The sequence below is a fragment of the Centroberyx gerrardi genome, chromosome 12, assembly GCF_048128805.1.
Source record: "Centroberyx gerrardi isolate f3 chromosome 12, fCenGer3.hap1.cur.20231027, whole genome shotgun sequence".
NCBI classification, from domain to species: domain Eukaryota; kingdom Metazoa; phylum Chordata; class Actinopteri; order Beryciformes; family Berycidae; genus Centroberyx; species Centroberyx gerrardi.
This window is the reverse complement of record NC_136008.1, coordinates 24,640,169-24,657,226: the sequence shown is the minus strand read 5'-3', so window position 1 is coordinate 24,657,226 and position 17,058 is coordinate 24,640,169. Positions and strand designations below refer to the sequence as shown.

At 42.9% G+C, this 17,058-nt stretch overlaps 1 protein-coding gene across 1 annotated transcript in view; it reads right to left on the bottom strand.

The window, feature by feature from the left end:
* Positions 1-2,620: 2,620 nt before the first annotated feature.
* Positions 2,621-17,058, bottom strand: part of LOC139931840 (exostosin-1a-like) — a 51,838-nt gene continuing 37,400 nt past the window's right edge. The window contains exons 3-11 of the mRNA XM_071925454.2: positions 15,256-15,363; positions 14,717-14,836; positions 10,852-10,984; positions 9,622-9,740; positions 9,036-9,131; positions 7,710-7,799; positions 7,320-7,480; positions 7,012-7,183; positions 2,621-6,281 (exon numbers count right to left, since the gene is read on the bottom strand). Of these exons, the coding sequence (XP_071781555.1) occupies positions 6,096-6,281; positions 7,012-7,183; positions 7,320-7,480; positions 7,710-7,799; positions 9,036-9,131; positions 9,622-9,740; positions 10,852-10,984; positions 14,717-14,836; positions 15,256-15,363 (1,185 nt within the window). The 3' untranslated portion in view covers positions 2,621-6,095. The remainder of the gene's footprint in view (positions 6,282-7,011; positions 7,184-7,319; positions 7,481-7,709; positions 7,800-9,035; positions 9,132-9,621; positions 9,741-10,851; positions 10,985-14,716; positions 14,837-15,255; positions 15,364-17,058) is intronic.

The following is a 17,058-nucleotide window of genomic DNA, read 5'->3' as shown; positions in this document are numbered from 1 at the left end:
TGATGTCACACACCACAAGGCTTACTGTGAGATTAGTTAGTTATTGATCTAGGCCAAATTTCTGAATGAGAGCGCAGTGGGATGGCTCTACCATAGAAAGCTAACAGACATAAGAGAGACAATAATGAATTAAAAGGGCTTTTAATGTGGCTTTAGATGAATATTTCCAACTTGTTGCCTCTATGAATTATGGGTTTAATTAAACCGAACCCTCTTTCGAAAGATATCTTTTGCCTTCTGCAGCACACATGGAGTTGGGTGACACATTTTAACACAATGCTGCACGGCCCTGTTTGGATGGTGACACAGTTTCAGGCTCCCATCTGTTAAAAAGATAATTTGATCCAGATTGCTGATCACTGTCTGCCGCTATCATGTGATAGATGGAACTAGACGGCCTCAGAGAATACAGAATGTTACGATGTTTACCTGCATGGGTTTGGCTTTAGATGGGCTGTTCTGTTGATGTACAATTTTGAGTCACGAAGACAAAGCATCTGATCCTCTCTAAGTGTTAAATTAGAGCTTTACTTTTGTTTAACAGATGGGTGAAATAAATCATCTGCAGTGTTTAGGGTTTACTAAAACGTGCTTCAGGCATATGCACACACACACACACACACACAGAAGAGATGTGAGACTTAAACTAGCTATAGATTTTTATCTATGCAAATAGTGAATGAAGACGAATTAGCTTCCTTTAATCCTGTGAAATGAAATGTGTCTGGCTAATATCGCCATAATGTTTCTAATCTTAATGTATTCAATTATGTCGCCACGGGGAGCCTCTTCACCTCTCCTGTGAAATAGCTTCTTTCCTGGAGCTGCTGTGTAAAAACTCAGTAACATTGTCACTGAAGGCACAGTCTGCAAACTCTATGAGAGTCACTGTGACTTTTATCTGAGTAGGTGGTTTCATTATAGGACGCCTTTTCCTCCTCTGGTCCACTCAGTGATGGATTTTTATATATATATGTACATATATATATATAAATAAATCATCAACATGGTTTGGAAATTGATTCATCAAATCATTTTACATCACATTCAATGAACATCCATGACTAGTTGGAAATCTTTGGTGATTATACCAACGCAGTGACAAGATAAGAGGCACTTAAAGGGTAACTTTGGTATTTTTCAACCTGGACCCTATTTTCCCATCTTTTTGTGTCTAAGTGACTAAAGGGGACAACAATTTTTGAAACTGGTCCAGTATTGAGCGAGATCGCTTCAGCCGGCAGTCGCGAAACGAGCTGCAATATAATCCGACGGGGCAAATCGCACCGTCAATGTACGTCCACTAAAAGTGCTTGTTTTTGCCACTGACAGGCTCAGATTGTTATTATAAGTGTCTGACAACATTATGGAAAGGACCCTACAGAGAAATTAAATGTTTTTCTTTACCTTTCGCTTGATCCGGTCTGTGTGTAACTTCCTGCAACAACTCAACTCTCGCGAGACTTGAGCGAGACTTGGTTACACACAGACCAATCAAGCGAAAGGTAAAGAAAAACGTTTCATTTCTCTGTAGGGTCCTTTCCATAATGTTGTCAATTGTTGTCCCCTTTAGTCACTTCGACACAAAAAGATTCAAAAGGGTCCAGGTTGAAAAATACCGAAGTTACCCTTTAAGATGCCTAATGCCCTGCTATAATCACCATGATATATTAAACATTCATTAAAGCTAATTAATGCATGAATTAGCAAATATTTCTGCATCAACATACTTGTCTTCATATGAACTCTGCATCTTAAAAGTATTAAGGAGTTATAGTAGCTTCAAGAAAATCAGTTTTTCCTCATTAACATGCTAATTTATGCAGCAAGGTGCTCCAAAATCGAATCTGATTATCTATATCTCTATAGAGGGAACCTGTGATGTAAGGATGAAGTTTCTTCCATGTATTGTTCTTGAGTTACAGAAAGAAAAGTTCCCAGCCACAAACCATCTTGTTTCTTGTGTTTCTGAGTGTTTCCCAGTATGTTGCCCAGTTTGGAGGGAGGGGAAGGGGTGGGATGGGGTGGGGTGGGGGGGTCAGTCTCTACAGTAGCTGTACTGCTCCAGCTGAGTTGGCAGCTCTCGGCCACCATGGGATCATCCCGGATGGATGCTGTTATTTATGCAGCGTGTCTAAACCGATCACCCTGACACAGATTTATGTAAACACAGCAGTTACTTGGCATAGGATAGGGTTGACACGCACAAGGAGGAAGCTAAAGGTATTATTTACTTTGCCTCTCCCCGCAGCAGGCGCCGTGCACAGACCTGACAGGCCAAGTGTGAGAAGCCTGAAAGCGGGTTGGCGGTGGGTCAGAGAGGAAGAGGGATGAAATGTGTATCCAGCTGAGGATGTCTCTCCCTGTAAAGATTTGAAGTGTCGAGTTCAAATAACGGTCGGTCTCTGCAGCCAGTTGTCATATCAATGTTCCACATTTTGATGACCAGGAGTCTGATTCAAAACCTGTTTGAAAGACGAAGCGCCTATAAAAACCTTTGGGAAACTTTGGTAAAACTTTTTCTGCAAGAAAGAAAAAAGAACAATGGGTTTGAGCAATATCCTATAATTGGTTTGACCAAACACACCAAAGACACAGTCAAATTATATCAAATATGTTTTATTTGTCTTTTTTTATAAAACTGTTTTACAAAATGGTGATTTTTCCTCTATCTTTCCATCTTTATCTCTATAAAATTAGGTCTGCAGTTACAGAAGAGAGTGAAGGAAGCAGGCAGAGATTAAGTCAAGGCAGAATCCTGTCTGATAAATACTGTGTGTGTGTGTGTGTGTGCGTGTGTGTATGTGTTGTGTGTGTACTTGTATTATATTACTATACTTGTGAGAACCTGGAAGTGAGGACTTTTGGGTCCTCGCAATTATAGTAATACAAGACAGTGTGTGTGTGTGTGTGTGTGTGTGTGTGTGTAAGCCTAACAAGACCTTCAAAATGTTCCTACAACAGAAAAGGCAGGAATGTCAGTATCAGATGTGTGGTGATAAGTCTTAGTAGCATTCCAGTGTTAAACAATGTCATCTAGGGAGCCATTATGTGTTACTGGACATTGATAAAGAAAACAAAAAGAACCTACTATAAAATGAAAACAGGGACCTGTTTCTTGCACAAGGCAGATGGGGAAAAAAAAATCATAAGTGTCTTTCTTCTGAAGGCACATTAATATCATTAATATATCCCCCCCCCCCCCGAAACAACAACAACAACAACAAGGGGGGAGAGAAGAGAAAAAGATAGAGAAAATGTCATCTCTCGCATATTACACCAGGATAATTTCTGAAATGTGATTCCATTTTTGCGACCGTACTCCGTTGTCTTGATAGCCCTGTGTTGTTAGTAATACTAGGATTGTTTATTTGCTGTCAAGCTGATGGCACATTCTCAGAAGTGAAAACTACCATGCAGCTTCCTCCTTTATTCTGTTGTCAGACGGTCTCTCTCATACACACTCTCCCACATATAGGTAGGAAATATTACTTTTATCCTAATGAACCGAATAACTATGGGAATGCATAGCGTTCCTCATATTGGGGATGAAAAAAAAAAAAATACTAAACTGGAAATCTCATCTATTGGCACAACTTGGGGTGAAAGGTGCAGGGCAGCTTACCGAAAACGATAACAACGAAAACAAAAGCCAACGCTACCAAAGGAAGAGTCAGAGCAGGTGCGGTTAGATTTCTAGAGAAATGTTGCTGGCTTTATAGGGAAACTTCATCGGCAGTTATGATGAACAAAAACTGGATGATGCGAGATGATTTCAAAACACAGGTGCACATTCCAGTTCAACCAAATCACAGAAAAACCAGAAAACCTGATATGACATATCAAGGCCGAAGGAAAACGGAGCTTGAATGTTGAGGAAACTTCTCACTTAGCAAATCATTTCAGTCTTCAGCTCACCATGGCAGCGAATGCACTGATTTGCAGCATGTGAGATATGAGGCTCACATTTGTGTTGAAAACTCTGATCAAGAAAAATGTCATGAAAACAATCTATTAGACATGTTGAATTGATGGAACATAGTTCTCTTCAAAGTTTTCACATTTTGCCGTTCCAATGCGACCCTTATAACTAAGTACAGTAGAGCCTCACTTATCTGAATCCCACAGAGATGAACGGCTGTTAATATCAGATTGAAATGTGGAATTCCACAAATGCCCACTACAGTCTATTTTGAAGTTGAAAGGCTTCTAACTGCATGTAACGACAAAGAAATACCAAAAATGGTGCAAAATCACTTAAAATAGCACCGTTTCCTTGCTGCATACTTCCTTCCTTGTGTCTGTTCAGGTCAGCAGTCAGTTCAGATGTCAGAGGTTCAGATAACTGACTCTACTGTATCACAGATGCCATCTGGTCATATTAGCTCAAACCAAGTGGGCAAAATACAGTACTGTGCTATGCTGCCAATTCTGACTGGTTGTGATGTCACCGTCTCCCACAACATTTTCTTCTGCCCCTGGATGGAAATATTACTAGCCCGTGTCTCACACTTGTCAGCTTGGGCTACTGCCAAAAGCTGCAGTCACTGGCCGAAATTAGAATGGGATCTAATGCATGGAGGTGATAACCGGATATCCCTTGCTAGCCAAGCCCCCCAAAACATCCTGATGATCCATTCCCTCGGTTCCAAGTAGACTTGTGTTTCAAAACAGACCGTCGGTCGGCTCGACTGGCAAGCTCTGCCTCCGTTAAACAAGGCAACTCATATGATCCTCTAGCCTTCCCCCGGATTAGCACGCATTCAAGTACCGGTTCAAGCTTGTCATATACATCCTTTCCAAAAAAGAATAAAAAAAAAAACATCTGAAGAAGACATGATGCAGGTTTGTTGCTAAAATGAAAACTGAACGATCGGCGGCTTCATCCACAGAATTTGCCCTGGATTTCTATTGAGTTTCTGTGGATAATATCTATCCCCACAAAACAAACTGAGTGGAATCTTGATGTGAGCTGATGCTTTCAGGGGGGATTTATCAGAGCGGCAAATATATGAGAGTGCTGCTTATCATGGTGCATTCTGGACTGCTTTTGGATAAAAAAAACCAAAACATTTCCTTTGTTCAGAACGGCAGATAATGACAGACAAGTTTGCTTGTTCGTTTGACACAAAATAGTTTCATCGTACTTCAGTGGGAAAACACAACAGTTAATGCTCATCTGAAGAATTTACCAGAACATCCATAATTTCACCCATTATAAAGAAAATCGCAAATCACGGAGGAAAAAAAACAAATGGGAAGCAGCAAGATCAAGGTGCTCGTTCACACCCGGCCTGTTTCGGGACTCGCAGATCCCGACGCCGTTAGATAAACTTGAGGCACTGTGAATATCAGATCATCGATCCTAACTCAGTTCTGTGGCTGAGGGGGTTTGTCATTCCTCTCTTCACCCGCCCTGCCACTGGGTTTAATTAAGACAGTACAGAGAGAGTAGTGCTGGCCGTTCATTCATTGTATAAAAAAATAGCTAAAACGCATCCAAAATAGTGTTATCCTCTTCATCGTCATAATTATCAATAATATTCTGGCAGCAAAATCTCTCTTGAACCTGTGCATAGTGAACAGAACAGACACTTTTTCAATAGGTGCGAGTTGGGAGCGGTTTACCACTGTTAAAATGTTAAAACAGCAAGCTGCTGTATCCAACTCCATGACTTTCACCACTTCAGTTATGCCAGAGTCCATCAGTTTATAGTCCTCAGGTCTCTGCTGGTGTGCGATGGTCATGGCGCACACAGTGGGAGCTGTGCGCCTGCAGCAGCCAAATACAGCCTAGTTTATCAAGGTCACACTGGACCCCAACAGCTGACCCCCACCACTACACATTAGCGAGGGGGAGGAAAGGAGAAATGGAGGAAGAACGGAGGACGCAGAGACAGCAGACGTGGCGTCCTCCAGGTATCTTCTGTCCTACTTTCTTTTCCTCCTCTCCCCCCCTGTACCCCGTCCCGTTCACTTCGCTCCGCTCGTCCGTCCACGCCATCATGGAGAGGTTTCTGCGTTATCTCTCTGCGTTGTCCGCCCCCCTCGCTCGGTGTCCGATTTGTCCAGAGAGCGGGGGGGGCTCAGGGGGGTTATAGCCTCTCGATGTCCCTGTACTTCTTCCGCAGTATGGACACCTGATCCTTGAAGAGGACCGGGTCCAGCCTCATCTGGGAGTGAACCAGGGGCATGCTGCCAAACCAGCTGGCGAACTTGTTCATGCAGGTCTGACGCTGGGCGAAGTGGTCCGGGTCGGCCCAGCGAGACGCCCGGGAAGTCTTGGGGGAGGGAGGGATAGGAAAAGAGAGGAAATGATTAGTGGAGTGGGAGGAAAGGGAAGAGAGTTGGCGAAGGAGATGGGAATAGAGGGGGGGAAGGGGGAAGAAGAGAGAAAGAAGATGGGTGGAGAGAGGTAGAGCGGGAGAGAGAAACAGAGAGCCAGTGCAAGGAAGAAAGAGACAAAGAAAATGAATAATGCATCGCCAATTATTCTGACCTTTCAGAGCCTATTGTGATTATTCATGAGTTATTTATTGAAGGCGCACTGCAAGAAAACAAATTTCAATTTCGATTTACAAATCACTGATGTTTTCTATTTGCCCCCCCCCCCCCCCCCCCCCCCCCCCCCAGCAGTCAACACTACTGGGCAGAGGTGGTGTGTGTCTAGAAAAAGAAAAAAATTGGATATTGCTAATTAAGTGTTACATCTAATAAAGTGTTTTTTCTTGACTAGAAGTTAAGACTGTATGGGAGTCGTTTTTGCTCAAAGTTTTGAATAGTTTCCCTACACTTCTCCCAAAATGGGACAGTCTAGCCGTTGAATTGGTTTGAACTTGATATGCTGCATCCTTCAGTAGGTGTTTCACTCACCACATGAACTCGAGACCCATGTGATTCTGTTAATGTTCCACAGTCACACTATATTTTGATCGGGGTCTTCGCTCTAACACAGCATTCGGCAGCATAAAAAGCTCTAGTGTTTAATTACAACGCCAACGACAGCCTCACCTGCCCCATCATGGTCTCCTTGTATTGTTTCTTCTGGGTGACCTTAATGGGTGGCAGCTTGGTGACTGAGGACACCAGAAAGTTCATCAGGATGTCCTCGCAGTTTGACATCTGGTCTACCATGGTCTTCAGACTGGCTGGAAGGTAGGTAGTGTACAAATAGTGGTAGTATCTAGGAGAGGGAGAGATGGGCAGAGAGAGAAGGTCAGTGTGATGATGCAAAATGGAGAAATTGAGAGTGTGTTGTGTTAATATTGAATAGAGTAGAATAGAACAGCAGAGAAGAGAGCAGAATGTCAGTAGAGTACCTGTGGTAGATGGCAGCCCCAGTCAGCACCATGGAGTAGTCGTTGGTCCATTTGGATGTGTAGCCCCAGCGTTCCTTGTTGCTGTCCCAGAAGTGGCTGCGGGCCGGGTAACCAACAATCCGGTCTGGGAAACTCTGCCACACTGTGAAGGCAAAGTCCACCTGGACCAAGATGAGAGAGAACGAGAAAGAGAGAGACGGAGATAGAGAGACAGAAAGAGGGAGGGAAGAGATGAGGGCAAGAAACCAGGAGCAGAAAATAACGGGAACTGTGTCAAATAAATACATAAGCTACAAATACATCCAAAAGCTAACTGCAACAATTTGTGCAATGTGTACTCTTGATTAACAATTGTTCTAATTGTTTGCCGTAGTTTTCTGGTTGTCTTACCTCTGTGGTGGAGAGCACGGTGTCTTCATCCAGACTGAGTACAGCGTCAGTGGGGATGGTGTCATAGGGCAGGAATCGACTGCTCATCACCTGGGGTGAGATGCAAAACACAGATACATAACCAAAACATTGGAGGTTGGGAGCTCTCTTCAAAAAGGAGCAAATTATTTTAGTGCTTGTGAAGTACAGCTCCCCGGCGAGCACTGCTACCAGTCTCTCTTCATGCCTGTTAGCATTACAAAGTCAGTCCTTCTTGCCAGTTTACAGTATGTTAAAAGCGGAGACAGCCAAGCATTTATGTCGACATAACGAACACCATGACAGGCTTGCAAAAATACACTCTTTTTCACTGAAGATCTAAATATAGGGATGGAAATCTACAAGCAGTGGAGTGTGTTTTCCCTCATTAGCCCCGCAGCCCCCGCCTCTCCGCGTGTATCTATGCAAATAGCTCTGTATAAAAAGTGCTTGTAAGGCTTTCTGCAATTTTAGCAAAATGTGAATACTTATCTAAATGCCTATTCCATTCCAAATATACTGTGTGGGTTTCTATCCCTGACAGCCGTAATCTTGTGAGCCATTTTGAGAGCTCAACCTGTGTTCAATTCAGCAATTACTATGCCTCATCGGTACGTGCATCTCTGATGTGTGCATTAGTCACATCCATTAAATATAGGTTTGGCTGCTGTTTCTAGACATTGTGAGACTCTTATCTTGCTCGTCCTCTTCAAGACAATAGATTTTGAGTATCCAATACTACATGACTTACTTCTGGGTTGGTTGTGGCCTCCCTAAGAGGATAACTATGTTGTACCACAGCATGATTACTCAGTCATTCAAATCAAAACTGGGAGGGTTGTGGGTTCGCATGAAGACAAAAAAGTTTTATCCACATCCTATTTTTCCTACCAGGAGCCAGGCAAAATTAAACATAGTACATAGTAAATTACAACAGCTGTTGTGACTGGACTCCATTCATTTAAAATGGACCAGAAGCATAAACATAGCAGCATTTGATGTTGGTTGCTTTTTTTGCGCACTGATCCCACAGTGCAAAGCGTCCAAAACTCAACTCTGCTCTTGCCAGTTTGGACAGAAAGGAAGAGCAAGAGCCAGAGCTGGATGTGCACTGGGCTAGCAATAGTAGAAAACGCCATGCACTGTGACCACTTTAACCACTTGGTAAGACACTATGGGTTACTCAATAATACCATTTTGCATCTCCAATTGAATTAAACTGAAGGCTTCCACGGCAGGATGCAAAACAGCTGTGGTAAAATTGCCTGATGGGAGAAAGTGAAATCATTAGTATTCTAAGCCTTTTACCTTGCTCTCCCCCTCTATAACAATGACAGGGACTGAGGTGGCAGGCCAGCGGTGCTTGGCAGGGAGAGGCTTGTCACAGTTCCACAGAACTATCACCTGCACAGAGGGAAAATAAGTAAAGCTTAGCAGTCATTCTGAACAATCAATATTGGTATAGATCAAAATCCACAATAAAGGCTCATTTCTATTCAGAGCCCTATTTTTTTACTTTACTTATTTGTGTGGAAGCCAAACAACAACATCTTCCTGCTGCAGCAGATCTATTTTCAGAACTGACGCACCACCTACAACTACATGACAGCTACACACTATATATATATATATATATTCATATTAAAGCCTAGCCTTACAGTCCTAAATCCACACATAATGAATTCATATTGTCGCATTTGTCGGTATTTGCAAAATGCCAAAATAGTGGGTAAAGAATTGTCCATGGCAAAAGGGGGGCTTTGCTGAAACGGATGAGAACCACTGCAGCACAGCGTCACGTGGAGACCCAGTTTCATGCTTACGTTACACATCAGACGCACTGGCAGCAACAAGGTGACTGCACTAACAGCAGTATTTGTGTGTTCTGAATTACCTGAGCACAGTACTGGGATTTGGCCACAGCCACAAGCAGCTTGATGATTGGCTGGGACTGGGAGACCAGTGGGGTCACCACATGGATGATTGCCGTGAACTTGGGGTATGGCTTGATACCTGGAAAACAGCCAGGAAACACCAACAGTGACAATCAGAATCAAGTATTTTTCCAAGTATGTGGGAGACCTGAATCAACTTCACTCACCTAATACATTTAGCACATTTAGTACCTGGAATTGCACCTCATTAAATAGTCCAGAAAACACTTAAGGTTTGACAGTATAGTGGCAGAACAGTCTAAGGTACAGTTATGTTCTATAAAGTGAGATATTAAAAAGCGAGAATTATTCCAGTAAGCAGGTATTTTTCTATTTTCATCCTTTAATCAAGGTGTTTTTTTTTTTCTTTGGCCAAGACATTTGGATGTGTATATCCGTTTCTAACACCCAGAATATTATGATCAATCAAACATGAAAAAGGGAAGATTGACAGAATAACATAGGTAGTAACAGATAACAGATTAGATAGTAACATCAAAATCATACAATATATAAAACTCTATCGAGCGACCATCAGTACAGTTGTGTTACTAGTGTCAGTTCTCTGTACTGCCACAATTTCTATGACAACTGCTTGGTTGGATTTTAAGCCAAAGCATAATTAGAAGACCAATTCTAGTCATGCATAAGAAGCACCTCTTTGATAGCTGTGCGTCTCTTGGTGTGTGCTTGTTTACTTCAAGCTGTGTGCTGCTTGGCGTATAACTGCTCAGGTCTAATTAGGCTTGTTGAGGAAAAGGCGCCAGTCAACAAAGTCCCGATGTCAACAACAAGTCACATATCTGGCCAATTAACCAAGCACACATACAACATGGCAACATGGCAGAACTAATTGGCGTGCTTCTCCTTGCCAAATTATGAATAAATAAAGATGAATTGAATACCTCGTGGCAATGTCACAGTGATTCACGTTAGACTTGCTAGCACTGAAGAGCTGCCACAGACCAGCTGTGCCAGTGTTGTGTCATGAATGAAAATCACAGGTTATCAAACCTTACCACGGAGTGTGTTGTTAATGTGGCTTTTATAAGCATTCACTTCAGACATGGAAAAACAGTTCAGCTGTATGTGTGTGCATGTGAGCGTAGGATTCTATGTGTGTGTGTGTATACGTGCAAGTGCATACATATTAGTCTGTGTGTGTGTGTGTGTGTGCAGAATCCACTGACCCAGCTTGGCGTAGTAGAAGGGGAAGTCTCCCAGGTATGTGGAGTACTGAGGCAGGGTGAACAGACCTCCAGGCAGACTGTTCCACATGAGGTTACTCCTTGAGGTGTGCTGCAGTACCCGGTCCTGGATGATCTGCACAGAGAGAAGAGGAGAGGAGAGGAGAGGATTCATGTTCTGTCAGGAGTAGTGTTTTCTGTAAAGTGGTAAAAAAAAATCGATTTCAAACAGTAAGTACCAATCAATTGCTCTCAGCACACCTTGTTCCAAAGTAATTCAATTGAACAATGGGATCACAGACTGCCTAGATGCTTTTGGGAAACCAGAACCCAGATTATGATATCTCATTGCGCTACACTTACTGCAATGGGATATCAGAATGTCAGATGTCAGCAGTTGTTCTGTTTTCCAAAAGCAGCTTTGCACTGAAATTCTCTATATCAGTTCCCTTATAATTAAACAAAAACGATTTCTACAAGTGCGACAATGTGCTATAATGCTTTTGGGAAACCCAGCACAGACAAAGATCCTCTGACACATCTCAAATTGACAAATGAAACAATGAGAGTCACTTTAAGTAAACAAGTGCAGTGCAGGCTACGAATGACTGGGTGTAATAAGATTTGCATTAAGCTGACAGGTCCCCAGTGTCTTCTCATATAAGATAACTTCAAGGGCAGCAAATTGACTTCGCAATTCAATTCACGTCACTTATATTTTGAATTTTAGCCTGTTATTTTATGTTATTAGCTTGTTAGCTCGCAGCTTGCATTGCCCACTGAATACTAACAATGCTAACATGACGTTTTGGTAAGTAGAATGTGCAAAGATAGACACTTTTTACCATATTGTGAAAAGGAGAAAAAATCACAGATGAAAATTTACAATGCCAATGGCCTGTGGCTATGGTAGGTGTTAGGTTAGGTGTTGTGTATTCAAATCCCTGAGAGTCTTATCATGCGAGGCAAGTCTGCATCCAATCTGAGGCAAATACTATGGCTGCTCACAAGCTTTATGAGCTGAAAAACAAGACTCCTAACAAAGTCTGTTAACCTTAATTCAAAACCATTAGCTTTTATTTTGTTTGGCTCTGAATGTACGTGCGTCTGTGTAAAGGAAAATAACTTCAAACCCCAGGATTAACCATGAATGACGGAACAACTCTTGTTGGCTATGAAAAGGCCGCAGAAACCCTTTGTCAAATGGAAAGCTGAAATGGAAGCAAGCCAGAGACATTGCATACACTGATCTATCAAGCAAAGAAGACGTATCTACAAGTGGTGGGACTACAGCAGCAGTGACTCAGCTGGACAGTGTAGCAGAGGACTTAATCAAGGTTTTTTTGGCCTGATAACACCACCCACAGTTTTCTCTTAAGACTGGCAGTGTAGGTGATGACAGCTGAAACAGATGAAGCAGGATCTCTTGAGGTCGAACTCCCAAGAAGAAAACCAGTAGCCTAACTGGTTGTTGAAGGTTTTTTTTATGACCTTGTCTCAGTACACACCAAGTTAACAGCTTCTACTCACTAGTTACGATGCCAGTTGCTTGGTAGACTGTAAACATCTGTCCTGTCCCAAAGACTTAGGTCCAGCCAGCTATGGGACTGGTGAGACTGAATCTGCCTGGGACTAGGCACAGTCCAGAGAGAGTCATGCACACTGCCTTAGATGAATGCACAAACTAGTATACATAAGCTGTGTGATCTTGAAAATTACATCTCAATGGAAAGGGAATTAAGGCCACTAGACGAACAAGACAGAGTGAGCAACATACTTCTTAGAAATAAGTCAGAAGAATAGGTGGATTTAAAAAAAGTGCTCCACTAGACAGGTATGGACAGGTGATCCCCTGTGGTGGCAAATGCAAAACTTGGGTTTCCACTTGGACAACCAATTTGATGGTGAAAAAGCCCCCAAAGCGGCTGCACTTTCTTACTACAATGGTAAGGAATGGGCTCCCTACTGCAGACCTGGTTGACCTGTATAACCTGCTGTATAACCTGCTCTTGAGTGTGCTATTGATGGGCTTCAGGAAGAAACAGCACGCAGCCAAGGATAGAGTTAAAAAAAAGAAAAAGGGAAATCACAATGGCACATTTGTTGTAGCTCCATGAACTGCAGTCACTGCATGAGCAGGCCGCTGTTTGACTCATCAGAGACATGATGACTCACCAGACTGAGCACGACTTTTCCCTCCAAACAAGGGAGGAAGAATTGACCGGCTGCTTCAGAAGCAGAATGAACAGTCACTGATAAATCAAGGACTAATCAGTTAAGCAATGCCATCATACTCATGAGCATCAGACTCCTTAACAACGTGTAACCTAATTGTTTTCATTTTAATTGTTCCATTATCTGTTTTTATGTGATGTACATTCTGCATAATTAAATCACTGTATTGCAGTAAGTCAGAATGGAAATGAACACTGACTTCAAATCAGTTTTTGTGTAAACCAGGATTAAGTTAGCCCTAGTCATTTCATAATTCTGACCTAAATTTACATAGTAAGTAAGTAATACAATATTTAGTGTTGTCATAAAGCATTACTAGCTACAGTATAGGGTAGCTATAGAGTAAAGTCAGCCCTAAGCACGGATTTCAGGATATTGAGAGAAAAAACCTTGGGATTGTAACTTTACTTTGCCCACAGTGAGATATCTAGAATTCCTTGCTAATGGTTGCTCGCTAATGACGTAAAGTTGAAGCCAAAACACTAATCTCTAATCAGTCTTCTACTCTTCGTTCTCTTAGAACAAGGTTAAGATATTGAGAGAGTAAACAGATCGAAGATCAGCTCCTTGGGGGTGTAACTTTACCCTGTTGAGAGCGAAACCCCAGCCCTGCCTTCCGGCCCCTTGACTTCCTCTTCCCTGGGACCAGCCTATGTAACACTATCTAGGGATAGGGACTAATGGTGTGAACTGTAGTCAGTAGCACTAAATGTAATAATGCTTAAGAGTAGCCTGATTGAAAATCAGCAATACTTTTACTACAGGCTGCAGAAAATTGACTTCATACTTCGTCCGTATTAATGGCCTTTCCATTATCTGCCGGTGAAATTACATTCAAACATTCAACCAACAAAATGAACACCAGCTACCAGCAAAATTATGGTATATTTTAGCTGTGGCTGGTAAATTTATCCACTCTGCCTGCCACTCTGGTAGGCAACCAGCCATAATTTGGAGGTCGTATGCTATTCTAAAAATCAAGGTAAAATAGTGAACGTGGCTGGTGAATTTTGGGATGCACTATGTCCATCCAACTTCTTGGCATGAGATGGAATACAGTGAAGAATCTGGCTTGCCAAGAATTACAGCTAACCTTACACATCTTCTCTCTTTCTCTGCCTCCCCCCCACTTATCTTTTTGTTTCTCCCTCTACATCGCTCCCCTCTCTCATCTTCGCCTGTGTGTAACTTTAGCCGAAGAGCAATATGATAGGTTGGTACTCACCGCGCAGAATACAGATAAATGGACTCTGACAGGAACAAACCGCTGACATGATTGATAGCCAAGCCACAGCAAAAAAAAAAAAAAAAATGACAGCCCCACAAACATTACAGCGGTGTTTAACACTTTATATCTTCCCTCTCGGTTTTCAATCTAGTCTGCTGTGGTTTCATTGTGGTTATCATGACAACAAGTACAGAGTCTGCACTTGTATGTTAGTCAGTGCAAAGACAATGGAGAGATTTCAAAGGAATAAAGTCATAAATTATTGGATTTATGTCATGTGTGCATCTTTATGCTTATGTGGGTGTCTGCATGTATGCATACTTGTTTGCATGCATGCATGCATGCATGCATGCATGTGTGTGTATGAACCTGTGTGTGTGTGTGTGTGTCTGTGTTTGTCTGTACCTCCAGTGTGGTTAGTACTATCCTCTCCACAGAGTTGAAGTAGGCCTCCCAGAGGAGCTGGGTCTGCTGTCTGAGGGACAGGATCTTATCCTGGTGGATGGAGCGCACTGTGGAGGGGATCTGGGACAGAGGTGAACAAGAGTTCATATATTTACCCCAGATAGAACAGAAACAGAAATAGAAACACGTATTCTTGTAGAATTACCCTGGATACTGTCATTTTATCCACAAAGTCAGTCTGCCATTCACTGTCCATCGAACGACTGCAAGATTTGTCTCTTAACGACAGCATCAAGCCAGTCTCGGCTATCATATCTCTGGCTTTAGGAGACAGTTGTCCATGTTCACAAAGACTGAACTATCTAGTGAGGCCATAGGGATTACACAGGTTAATTGCATTTTAGTTTGGATGTTTCCTTTAAGTCTTCTGTCTTGAAATATAAGGCAATGTAGCAAAGTTGTCCACAATATCGTATATGTGAAAACTGCCTGTACATTCTGCAAACAAATCCAACTCCAGGTTTGTATGAAATTCCTACCTGCAGTAGCAGCCTTTCATCCCCAATCACAGCTGCAGTATTCCAGTTGATGATCTCCGAGAAGGGCAACTCCCAGCCATTACTCAGCATCACTGGTACACATGCTGCCTGTAAGAGGGACACACACACAGAGGCACACACAAGGACAAAGACACACACACATACACACACGCACAGAAACAAATACAAAAATACACAAATGACGGTTGGTTAATGAAGAGATAAAACATTTAAGGAACTCTCCTCTGTGGTATCAGTGAGGCTAATGACAGTCACCATCATGTAATAACACTAATTACAGACAGCTACAAGAAATAATTAAATGTGTTAAATCAGTGGTGTGGAGCCCCTGGATAAGAGCACCATCTGTTTGCCGGTGCATCCCCTGTGACCTTCATCTTCAAGCATTTTTTTGAAAATAAACAAGCAGGCATCACTCACACAGTATAATTTGTTTTTCATACAGGCAATAAAATGAGGACAGACTGAAAAGAGAAACATGAAAAAATATGACTGAATGGGTTATGCTGGCAAACTCATGCTGTCCCTGTATAAGGACCTTTTCCCAAGTAATCAAATCAGGCCATTCAACCAATAGGGGCAAGCCCATCCTCCAACATATTTCCATTAACTAAAGCTGCAGTACGCTGATGACTAACTGTCACACTGACTAGGCTGTGCGCCTTCATACAAATGATTTCTTTTTCATTATTTTCAGTGGAGAGAAGGATGCACTTGAAAACACACTTGAACACTGAACCAGTGCGTCTGACAGATTAACAAAAATGCATCCAGGTGTGTATCCATGCTCGTGTGTGTGCGTGCATGTGCTTGTGAATCTATTTGGCCACTTGGCCACGTGTATGCCCGAACGTACGCGCTTGTGCTTGAGGCTCAGGTATGTGTGTGTGTGTGTGTGTGTGTGTGTGTAGGCAGGCGTGCATGCTCAAGTAGTGTGGCTGGCCACAGTCCTCTCTGTCAGGGTGTCCTGCCTGCAGTGACTGGCCCTAATCTGTTAAGCTGGGTACCATTCACTGATTGGCCTGGGTACACATGCGCACACACACACAAACACTCTCCTGCATCATAGTGTTGCAGCAGTTCTGGTCTAATCTCCTCAGTGTCATTAGCTAAGGCAGCAATCTGCTGAAACCCTGCCATGCCTTCACTGCCAATCTGCTCACACAGAGCAATCAAGTCCACCACAGGCTCCTAGAGCTCACTACTCTGTCAACTCACCACATTACACACACACACACACACACACACACACAATACACACTTGTCCAAATGCTCACTAATAACACTCACTGCTGTGAACTCCCCACATTTCACAAACACAAGTGTATAACCAAGAGTCTTGATGTGACTCTAGCCTACTGATTATCACGCAAGACCTGTATTGCACAACTCAATCCTGCAGGTTTGCGCTCTACAACATCTGTCAAATCAGCCGACCCCGCCTCACCAGGGACTCGGCCCAGCTCTCTGATCAAGCATTAGTCATCTCCCGTCTGGACTACTGCAACTCTCCCCAGCCGGCCTCCTGAAACACTCCCTCCAGCCCCTCCGACTCATGCAGAACGCTGCAGCCCGCCTCGTCTTCGACCTCCCTAAATTCTCCCATGCCACGCTCGTATCGAATTCAAAGCCCTGGTTCTCCTGCATAAGGCCGTGTGTGGATCCGTGCCCATGGATCCCTGCACGGCTCTCCCTTCCCTGTGCCGACCTGGTCATCGCTCCACCTGGTCTCGCCTTTTCTTCTCACCCCTGCTCCCCAATGATGCAGCAATCTTCCCATTC